At 38.0% G+C, this 11,813-nt stretch overlaps 1 protein-coding gene across 1 annotated transcript; it reads right to left on the bottom strand.

The window, feature by feature from the left end:
* Positions 1-332: 332 nt before the first annotated feature.
* Positions 333-11,436, bottom strand: LOC129233405 (uncharacterized). The gene is made up of 5 exons (XM_054867433.1): positions 9,165-11,436; positions 8,327-8,600; positions 6,572-6,906; positions 5,739-6,007; positions 333-344 (listed from the first exon to the last, which is right to left on the bottom strand). The coding sequence occupies exons 1-5, from the start codon at positions 11,434-11,436 to the stop codon at positions 333-335; spliced, it is 3,162 nt and encodes a 1,053-aa protein (XP_054723408.1).
* Positions 11,437-11,813: the final 377 nt, after the last annotated feature.

The raw sequence follows: 11,813 nt of genomic DNA, 5'->3' as shown, positions 1-11,813 counted from the left end.
ACACACGCCTACGTACATACTCGTGATTGCGAAAAACATAATTTGAATTCAAAATGTCAAAATTCAAATTATTTTTTTTCTTTTGTATTTAAAAGTCTCCCATGATCATGTTCCATCCCATTTGCTTGCTTTGCACTGGGGAAGGAGGCTATTGCCTCTGAAACATGTTTGCGTTTTAAACTTTTCAATCTTTTTATTTGTGCTTTTAAACGTTGTTTCCTACCTTTACCTGAGCTAAAGTGTTCGCATTATGGCGATGTTCATTACAGATGGAGAATGGATAATGCACACGTATCCGGGATTATCAAACAATGTTCAGAATACCGGAGTGTTCACATTACCCACTGCACATAAATTTAAGTAACATGTCTTAATGTAACTGATAAAGGTTGCTAGTGATAAACTTGACACTGAGTTTGATACCTAATTTTCAAACGACTGTCATTCAAAGACAGGGAATAGAAAATGATATACAGGCGCGTCCCTCGTATAACACGGTTAATTCGTTCCGTGTAGTATCGAAACCGTATCATACGAGACTTTTTTTTAAATAACTTTTTATTTTATTTTTTACTCTAATTAATCATGTACATAGTGAAAATCATGTCAATACTGTCTGACCACGGATTGTATGGAAAGTCAAACATCCGTTTCACAGCTGGAAATGGACGAATCTATTATGTTTTACCGATGTCAGCTTTTTTTTGCAGAAGCAGAGTCGTTTTCAAATGAGCGGAATACGCGTATCAAATTTTTACTTTTCCCCCTTATTCACATAGATTCGTCTTAGCTGGAGGTTTGAAAATTCCATGCAATCCGTGGTTGGACAGTACGAATCGTGTTGTATCGAAACCGTGTTATACGAGACCTGGAAATAATGTGAATCTGGGAATGTGTACTGTGTTATATCGAGACCAACTTTCATACAACAAAGTCAAAACTTATTGGAGTTATTATCAAACATTAGCAGAATGTATTAAACAAAAATGAAATTCCATCTACTATGTATTTTAAACATAACTTTCGTGTTATATCAAAATCATGAAGTATTCACTTCAAGTTTCGTACCGTGTAATATCGAAACCGTGTTATACTAATCACAAATTTGGTACCGTGTAATAATGAAACCGTGTTGTACAAGTACCGTGTTATACGAGGGACGCCTTACAGTGGAACCTCGATAACTCGACACCACAAGGGAAGAAGAAAACATGTCGACTTCAGCGGATGTCAACTTACTGCGGTTCAATAATTCTGATCCTCAAAGAGTTTCTGTATCTATTACTTACTAATCCTTAATATTCGTAGGATGAAAATTAATTCTAGTAAACGAATTTTCTTTTTCTTTTTCCTTTTTTTTTTTTTTTTGTTGTAAAGTACATAATAAAATCACTGATATAATTTCAATACTTCATGAGGAATAAACCCATATTTTTAAAAAAGAGAAACACTTCAAGCCAGTCATAGGTCTGTTAAAGATAAAAAGTCCTGCCCACACTTATAATAAAAACATGACATGGTGCCTTCTTGCTCTAGAAGAATCCCCTGGGTACATTTATCCTAACCTTTCCTAGCCTTTTAGAATTACACTAACAGCATCGAGTGTGGTGGCTGAATCTCCTGGAATTATCTAAAAGAGCTTTCCAGATTACTGACCAAGAAACCGCAGCGTAAAATTCTAAGAAAAGGTCGACATGAGAAAATGATGGTAGCAAATATGTAGAATAGTTGGCTGTCGACTTACAGGGGTTAATGAAAATGTTGTGTCTAGTTAGAGAGGTTTTTGCCCATTGAAATTATCATTGAACCAACCATAGGAAAAATAAAAGTTGAGTTACCGGGTAGTCGAGTTATCCGTGCGTCGAGTTACAGAAATTTCACTGTAATAACATTTTTGGAAATTTTTTTTAAAATGGGCACCTCATACGATTGAAATATTCAAGCTACAAGGGTCATTCCATAGAAATGCCTCAGCCTCGGATTTTTTTTTCTCCACAAAGCTCTAATTGTGACCTATCATTTCATTCAGCATACTTTCTAGTACATAAATCCAGTAACGGTTTGCAAAAACTCCATTCAGTGTTTTTCTTCTGGCTCTAAACTTGCAAGGTTGTAGAAAAGGCTTCTCATAAGCAAAAAACAAACGTCTAAGTTTTCTTGCGTAATGTAAAAATTTGCAAATTTTTTTTTAAAGAACTATGTTTATTGTAAAAGATTTGATGTTGGCCCAATAAAATTAACTGTTCTTTTTACATATATTATAAGACTAGTGTGGTACCCGCACGACTTTGCCCGTAGTAGAAAAATTAAAGATCATTTGGGGTTCGCATGTATATTTACAAAAAAATGGATGATGAATTTCTCGACAATATGCTGTGTTAATTTTCTCATCCACGTTATGGTAATTTGCTCGTTATGTTATGGTAATTTTCTCGGTAAAATGTTCTTAAAATTGGAATAAAAAAATAACAAAGTCGAATTTTCGAAAAATTGCTTCGAGGTGCACACCTACACGCTATGAACTAATTTTGTGCCAAATTTCAAGAAAATCGGCTGTCTAAGAGCTCTATGATCGTCACAGAGATCCAGACATCGACATAGCTAGACATCCAGACTTTCAGCTTTATTATTAGTAAAGATCAAGATATTTCAAGATTGCACGTAATGCTCGTGAGAACTATTGTGGTTCATTGCTTTGTTTAAGTTTAAAATGAAAATTCATTCAAATAACGTTAAAAATATTTTATAAGTAAATTTTATTAGTTTTTCTGTGCTTAATTTGTTGTAATCTTACTTAATAAATTTAGCGTTTATTTTAATTTCTCAAGATTAGCACCGATTTCTCAAGAATCATAGTCTCGAACAAGAAACCGAACGAGTAGGGTCCTATCGCAATTCGTGATGGCGTAAAACATAATTTGAGAATTCAAGATCTCAAAATTCAAACTAAATTTTTTAATTTAATGTTGCTCGAATTAATAAGTATAAGTATAGAAAAACCTCGTTTATCCGGACTAACTTTGACCAAAAGCAATCCGGATGATCGAAAAGTGTGGGTTAATAAGTGGGATAGTGTGGGTGTGGGTTAATAAGCAAAGCAAATCCTCAAATAAGTAAAAAGCAAACGTTCTGGATAAATGTAAACATAAATATTAAATTAGAAAATCGCTCGTCAAAGTATGACGGGTAAGAATTGCTAAATTGCTTCTACATTTAAACGAAGCCATTGCCTGTTTCGGGATATTTTGATAGTTGAAATTTTAACCCCAACTCCAGTGGATTAGTCCTAAACTCCAGTAGGTAGCGTTCATTGTTCACCACTTTTTCGTTTCTTCATTCCCCTGAAATGACACAGTCTTGTCAGTAAAACAGTTTAGTGACCGGATCCAGTTCAGCCTTGTAGCGATTAAGTCTTTACCTACATGTCAAACATTACCAAAAAATATTATCAAATTGTCATGACGTGGCGCGAGTTTTATTATTGGTGACGTCAGGAGCGTTAAACGATCATCGACTATCATGGCAGCAATTTGAAAAGGGGGGAGGGGCGAGGAAAACACCTCCCCACCCCAAGACACTTTTATGTTTTTTTTTTTTTTTTTCAATTTAGAAACCAAAACCAGAAATTATAAAAAAAAAAACGGAGAAATGTCAAAAGTTTCAGAACATAATTATTTGTTTTACATTGTACATATCTCTTTATGGAACACTAGGACAACACCACTACACCCACAATCGGACGGCATGGTGGAGAGATTTAACCGCACAATCCTGAACAATCTCTCGCTTATGGTATCCAGAAATCAACAGGATTGGGACAAGAAGCTACCTTTGTTCCTGCTGGCCTACCGAAGTGCTGTCCACGAGACTACCGGATTTGCCCCATCTCAGATGCTCTTCGGACGAGAGCTTCGGCTACCTTGTGATCTCGTCTTCGGTCGTCCTCCGGATGCGCCTTCATCGCCTGAGGAGTACATCCAGGATCTCCAGGCCCGGTTGGAAGACGTTCATAACTTCGCACGAGAGCGAATCAACATCGCGGCGGAGAAGATGAAGACCCGATACGACACAAGGTCTACTGGACATGAATTCAACGAAGGCGACAAGGTTTGGTTATGGAATCCCATCCGACGGAAAGGTCTTTCACCCAAATTGCAGTCGCATTGGGATGGACCCTACAAAGTCGTTAACCGACTGAATGACGTCGTAGTGAGGATCCAAAAATCACCTAATGCAAAACCTAGGGTTGTACATTATGATCGGTTAGCCCCATACTATGGCCATAGTTCATGAGTATTACGTAAACAACCATGGTTGATAACATAAAAGTTGTAGATAATTTTTGCTTTTAATGTTTAGTAATATTTCTTGTTATTATTGTGTTTTCTGTATCTGTTAGTTATTAATTAATGTGTATATTTGTAAACTTGTGATAAAAGTTTGGCACCCTTTCTGGGGATTGTACTGCCCGGGACGTGCAGTCCTTAGGAAGGGGGCAATGTTACAAATTCTGTAAATAGTAATTATTGTAGGAACGTAACCTGTAAATAGTTTCCCGTAATGAATATACAACCCCTTTTTCATATGGCTAAAATATACGACCCCTATTCCCGTTTTGTTTATTGATAAAATTTGATAACGGTCAACGCATTTCGAGAAGCGTGTGGAATATTTGAGAAAATTCTTTCGGTGTATTTAAGCCGTTAGCGATGGATAAACAGTGAGTTTCGATTCAGATTTCGAACTGAGTGTGTGTATTAGCTCTGTTTCTAGCGAGGCATTTCGCTGTGTTGTTTTCGTATTTGGAAGTAAATACGTGTGTAAACGTTGAGTTTACGGTGTTGCGTGATAATTGCTTAATTGCTGATGAATAATTTTGCAGTTGTTGACGATCTTTCCTGTACATAGTGTAAATAAATTTCCTGTGCTTTTATCAAGAACTGTGTCTTCATTTCAAGAAAGTGGAAGTCGCACCGAATCCGTTACAATATATATACTAGCATTCCCGTACCCGGCATTGCTCGGGTAATGGAATTAGCAGGGGATAACAGTGTTTGGTGCACGTAGTAAATAAAAATCTCCTATAATAATTACTTATTACCTATATTTTTCTAATTTTAGGAGGGTCCCGGGGCCCCTGGACTCCTTATATATATGCCCTTGGCCTGAACCGATCCTTAATTGTCATTAACGATCATTTTAAAGTATTGATTTTCTTTGAAAACGCAGACCATCCACATTTTATTGTTATGCCTGTGTGTTTAAGCAAGAACTTCCTTGTATACAACATTTTTGGTTTTTTTTTTCTGGTGCTAAAATTATTAAACTGCTTGATGAACTGACTCTGGAGCAAGGTACATAAAATAGGCCGTGTGAAAAACAGTCTTCTCTTAAATCGATCCCCGCTACTTTTAACGTCTGCCCTTGCGACTTATTAATGGTTATTGCAAAGCAAACTTTTACAGGAACTGCACTCTTCTAAATTCAAAAGGATAGTCCGACGGAATTAATGGAATGCGGGGTATTAAAACCAACTCTCCTCGAGCACATCCAGTCATTATCGTAGCTTCGATAACATACTTATTAAGTCTAATCACTTGTAGTCTGGTGCCATTGCATAACTTTGGTGGACAAAGGTTTCGTAGTAGCATTACTGGTGTTCCAACTTTCAGGTGATGTAGGTGAGGTGGAAAACCTGGAGGGTCTAAGGTATTAAGAAACTCTTCTGGATACTGCACTGCATCATCACGATTTGTTGTTGTATCAAAAGATTTGTAGTAAATATCTTCTCCAATAAACGACTTTAATAAGATGCTGTTGACTTCTGCGGCTGTATCATTTTTTGGAGATAAGATGGCACGCTCGCACAACCATTCAATGGGCTTATTTTTTATATCAGCAACATCAGGATAAATCTTGGCGATGAGATCTGGCAATTCCGTGACTACCGTAGCGAGTGCGTGGGGTATAATAATTTTGCCAGCACATTCAGGATATAATCCGTCTCCTATTTTAAGGAGAAGATTAGAAAACAATTCCGCTGACGCATCTCCATGTAAATGAACTCTCATATTCTTACTCAAACGAAGTTTCTGCACTTTAGGCCATAGATACGACGATTTGATGCATGCGTTAACTTCATTTGCACGTGTTCCTCTAGGTACAACCGGTAATGTTTGCCGAAAATCTCCTGCTAGTAGAACAGTTACTCCACCCGTTACTTCCTCAGAATTTCTTAGATCTTTGAGAGTTGCATTAAGAGCCTCGAATCCTGCTTTATGAGCCATAGTACTCTCATCCCAGATAATGAGTTTACAATCACGTAAAACCTTAGCCAAATTACTCTGTTTTTTAATATTGCACGTTGGATTCTCTGAGTAATTGAGGTTAAGGGGTAATCTAAAAGCAGAATGAGCTGTCTTTCCACCCTCCAATAACGTTGCAGCTATTCCAGATGATGCAGTTGCCAAGGCAATGCCTTTATTGCTTCTGACCTTTGAAAGAAGTAAATTTAAGAGAAATGTTTTTCCAGTTCCACCAGGTGAATCTAAGAAAAATATTTGGCCTGTACCAGACTCGAGGCTGTTGAGGACCTTTTGATATACGCTGGACTGTTCGCCTGTTAGAGAGACTTCAGCATTATGTACTTTTTTCTTCAAATCTTCAAGATCAAAATTTGTTTCTCGCATGTACTCTCTGTTTTGCAAATTAGTCTCAAATCGCTCAGGCTGAGGTAAACCATAATCCATTAAGCGCTGACCTCCCAGAGTCTGAACAGTGTCTTCAATCAGAATCAAGCATTGGTTGTACGCTTTGTCCTTAGTTGAAAGAGCGGAGTCTTGCAGTTGTCTTTCATGCTGAAACTGGATGTCTTCTGAAAAACTGTCCTTGTACTTTTCCCAAAGGCTTCGGGGATCAGAGGGATGACAAAATACCAAGATCACTGAAAAAAGTTCTCGCAGTTTGAATGATGAGCTGCTTAAAATAGCTTCCTCAATAGTGTATTGCCACTGTTTATCATCCTCGAGCAATCCCATTGCCATGCATGCAGATTTGAATGTAGGATATTCAACATTGCTTACAGTTTTTAAATAAGAAAAAGATGTTGGACCTCTAACATGATGGAGGAGGAGGCGTAGGTGGTAACACTCAACATTGTTAGGATGAATTGTGTAAACGCGTCCTAAAGCAGAATCTATCTTTATCCCTGGCCATTGATCAATTTTCTCTCCCCGCCTACGTCTTGTAAACTTTTTACTCTGTTGCCACACATAATACGAAGGAACTTCAACATACAGAAGTGTTCTGGCAAACTCGTCAATTTTGCAAAGGTGGAAGAATGCCGAAAGTGTTGTCTCTGGAGGTTTTACAACTTTGTTATGAATATTATGTGCGGTGAAGTAAACACGTTGGCCATTTTCCAGATGCACAGCAAGATGAATTACTGCAGGGTATCTCTCATGAATAGGAAATCCCAATATTTTCCACACTGCTTCTGAACTGCTGATATATCTACCAGATTCGTATATCTCTATCTCATCAATATCTTTATCATTTTTTAAAATGAAGGCTGCTTGATCATTTCCTTTAGTGATGTATTTACAAACATACTTTATGGATTTTACGGAATTCATTATCTCAACATTAATATGAGATTCAAAAGTACGCAACAAAACGGGATTGTATGCTTGCTTAATTTTTTTTTCTAATTTTGGGAGGGTCCCGGACCCCTGGACTCCTAATATATATGCCCTTGGCCTAAACCGATCCTTAACTGTTATTAACGATCATTTTAAAGTATTGATTTTCTTTGAAAACGCAGACCATCCACATTTTATTGTTATGCCTGTGTGTTTAAGCAAGAACTTCTTTGTATACAACATTTTTGGTTTTTTTTTCTGGTGCTAAAATTATTAAACTGCTTGATGAACTGACTCTGGAGCAAGCTACATAAAATTGGCCGTGTGAAAAACAGTCTTCTCTTAAATCGATCCCCGCTACTTTTAACGTCTGCCCTTGCGACTTATTAATGGTTATTGCAAAGCAAACTTTTACAGGAAACTGCACTCTTCTAAATTCAAAAGGATAGTCCGACGGAATTAATGGAATGCGGGGTATTAAAACCAACTCTCCTCGAGCACATCCAGTCATTATCGTAGCTTCGATAACATACTTATTAAGTCTAATCACTTGTAGTCTGGTGCCATTGCATAACTTTGGTGGACAAAGGTTTCGTAGTAGCATTATTGGTGTTCCAACTTTCAGGTGAAGTAGGTGAGGTGGAAAACCTGGAGGGTCTAAGGTATTAAGAAACTCCTTTGGATACTGCACTGCATCATCACGATTTGTTGTTGTATCAAAAGATTTGTAGTAAATATCTTCTCCAGTAAACGACTTTAATAAGATGCTGTTGACTTCTGCGGCTGTATCATTTTTTGGAGATAAGATGGCACGCTCGCACAACCATTCAATGGGCTTATTTTTTATATCAGCAACATCAGGATAAATCTTGGCGATGAGATCTGGCAATTCCGTTACTATCGTAGCGAGTGCGTGGGGTATAATAATTTTGCCAGCACATTCAGGATATAATCCGTCTCCTATTTTAAGGAGAAGATTAGAAAACAATTCCGCTGACGCATCTCCATGTAAATGAACTCTCATATTCTTACTCAAACGAAGTTTCTGCACTTTAGGCCATAGATACGACGATTTGATGCATGCGTTAACTTCATTTGCACGTGTTCCTCTAGGTACAACCGGTAACGTTTGCCGAAAATCTCCTGCTAGTAGAACAGTTACTCCACCCATTACTTCCTCAGAATTTCTTAGATCTTTGAGAGTTGCATTAAGAGCCTCGAATCCTGCTTTATGAGCCATAGTACTCTCATACCAGATAATGAGTTTACAATCACGTAAAACCTTAGCCAAATTACTCTGTTTTTTAATATTGCACGTTGGATTCTCTGAGTAATTGAGGTTAAGGGGTAATCTAAAAGCAGAATGAGCTGTCTTTCCACCCTCCAATAACGTTGCAGCTATTCCAGATGATGCAGTTGCCAAGGCAATGCCTTTATTGCTTCTGACCTTTGAAAGAAGTAAATTTAAGAGAAATGTTTTTCCAGTTCCACCAGGTGAATCTAAGAAAAATATTTGGCCTGTACCAGACTCGAGGCTGTTGAGGACCTTTTGATATACGCTGGACTGTTCGCCTGTTAGAGAGGCTTCAGCATTATGTACTTTTTTCTTCAAATCTTCAAGATCAAAATTTGTTTCTCGCATGTACTCTCTGTTTTGCAAATTAGTCTCAAATCGCTCAGGCTGAGGTAAACCATAATCCATTAAGCGCTGACCTCCCAGAGTCTGAACAGTGTCTTCAATCAGAATCAAGCATTGGTTGTACGCTTTGTCCTTAGTTGAAAGAGCGGAGTCTTGCAGTTGTCTTTCATGCTGAAACTGGATGTCTTCTGAAAAACTGTCCTTGTACTTTTCCCAAAGGCTTCGTGGATCAGAGGGATGACAAAATACCAAGATCACTGAAAAAAGTTCTCGCAGTTTGAATGATGAGCTGCTTAAAATAGCTTCCTCAATAGTGTATTGCCACTGTTTATCATCCTCGAGCAATCCCATTGCCATGCATGCAGCTTTGAATGTAGGGTATTCAACATTGCTTACAGTTTTTAAATAAGAAAAAGATGTTGGACCTCTAACATGATGGAGGAGGAGGCGTAGGTGGTAACACTCAACATTGTTAGGATGAATTGTGTAAACGCGTCCTAAAGCAGAATCTTTCTTTATCCCTGGCCATTGATCAATTTTCTCTCCCCGCCTACGTCTTGTAAACTTTTTATTCTGTTGCCACACATAATACGAAGGAACTTCAACATACAGAAGTGTTCTGGCAAACTCATCAATTTTGCAAAGGTTGAAGAATGCCGAAAGTGTTGTCTCTGGAGGTTTTACAACTTTGTTATGAATATTTTGTGCGGTGAAGTAAACACGTTGGCCATTTTCCAGATGCACAGCAAGATGAATTACTGCAGGGTATCTCTCATGAATAGGAAATCCCAATATTTTCCACACTGCTTCTGAACTGCTGATATATCTGCCAGATTCGTATATCTCTATCTCATCAATATCTTTATCATTCTTTAAAATGAAGGCTGCTTGATCATTTCCTTTAGTGATGTATTTGCAAACATACTTTATGGATTTTACGGAATTCGTTATCTCAACATTGATATGAGATTCAAAAGTACGCAACAAAACGGGATTGTATGGTACAACCCATCTGTTATCTAACTGAAATCCTTTAAGATTAACTGTGAAACCACCGTCCTCTGGAGTTCTCCTACGATACAAAGGATAACCATCTAGTCCCCTCTGCGTTTCTTGGACGAAAGGGCGAGGATATCGTTTTGTGCAGCAACCATCTTTCATGCAAGGAGAAAATGTATTTACTCTTCCGCATGGCCCATGAATCATATTAGCCTTAACAATATCATAGAGAAGGGGATCACGATCAACATCTGGAATTTCAGCACACACAACTTTATCAACCATATCAGCAGTAATGGCTTCTTCCAGCCACAGCAGGCAATGAATATGGGGCAACCCTCGTTTTTGCCACTCTACAGATAACATGTGACACCGAACTTTACCAAAAACTTGTCCTTTAACTATAAGATCCATAAACTCCTTCACTTTCATATGGAAAACTCTCGCAATGATGTCATGACGTTGATAATGCTTCTGTCCGGGATACAATTCTCGCTGAATCTCTTTCCATTTTGGGTTACACGTGAAAGTTATAAATAAATCTGAACTTCCATAATGACGTACATATGACATGGCATCTTGAGCTCGTTCGTGCATGTAACGGGGTCCACCGATAAACGATGATGGTAATACCACTCTCTGTCCTATTTGATCAGCATCATACCTTCCTACTTCATCTCTTAAATGAATGTATTCCTCTGATCTCAGTTTGCTTTGATTGTATTTGAGAAAATTCAGTTTTTCAGTTTCTATCTTAGCATACTCATCAACTAAAAATTGACTTAGAAGAGCACAGTAGCGTAACAGATAATTTTCTTCTGTATCTCGTAACATTATACGCCAGGAATAAAACTGAGCTGCAGAAACAGTTTTCTTGACAGGTAATTTAGTAGTAGGCCCCAACTTATCAGCAGTATCTTGCTGAAGTACATCAACTGAATATCCATCTTCCCCATAGCAAAACATGGGAGGATATTGCAGGGCATCATATGCCCTATGGAGTTCGCTTATTCGTTGCTGTTTTGCATTGCGGCTTTCAAGGATGATGTCTCTCTGCTGAAACTGCTGTCCTACAATCACCAGAGCCACCTCGTTGGCTGATGGTGCATTGAAACGTCCTTTATGTGCATTGGCAGGCATACGATCTGCATGAATCATTACTTGAAAATTTCGACACTCAAGTGGCACCTTATCTAACGCAGTTTTTAAATCCTTGATGTAATTATTTACTTCATGCAGCATATGTTGAAGTTGCTTTACCAAGTCTGGCTTGACACCAGGATAGTTGTGTGACCTTATGTGAGCTTCTTTTTCATCATCACCTACGAAATATATCTGTAAGAATTGAGCCTGTTGCTCTGTTTCTGGGAGCAAACTTCCACACAAATGGTAAACTAACTTGTCCTTGAACTTTGAATGTTGGCATGAAACCAGTCTCCTTAATTTGCTTGGCTCCAAACGATGTCATTTGAAAACATCCGTTGTATTGCCGAATACGATCAATAAAATGGCGGTGATCTGGATGATGGCCCATG

The sequence above is a fragment of the Uloborus diversus genome, unplaced genomic scaffold (assembly GCF_026930045.1).
Source record: "Uloborus diversus isolate 005 unplaced genomic scaffold, Udiv.v.3.1 scaffold_386, whole genome shotgun sequence".
NCBI classification, from domain to species: domain Eukaryota; kingdom Metazoa; phylum Arthropoda; class Arachnida; order Araneae; family Uloboridae; genus Uloborus; species Uloborus diversus.
Note: the sequence above shows the minus strand (reverse complement) of the source record. Positions and strands in the feature narration are given on the sequence as shown.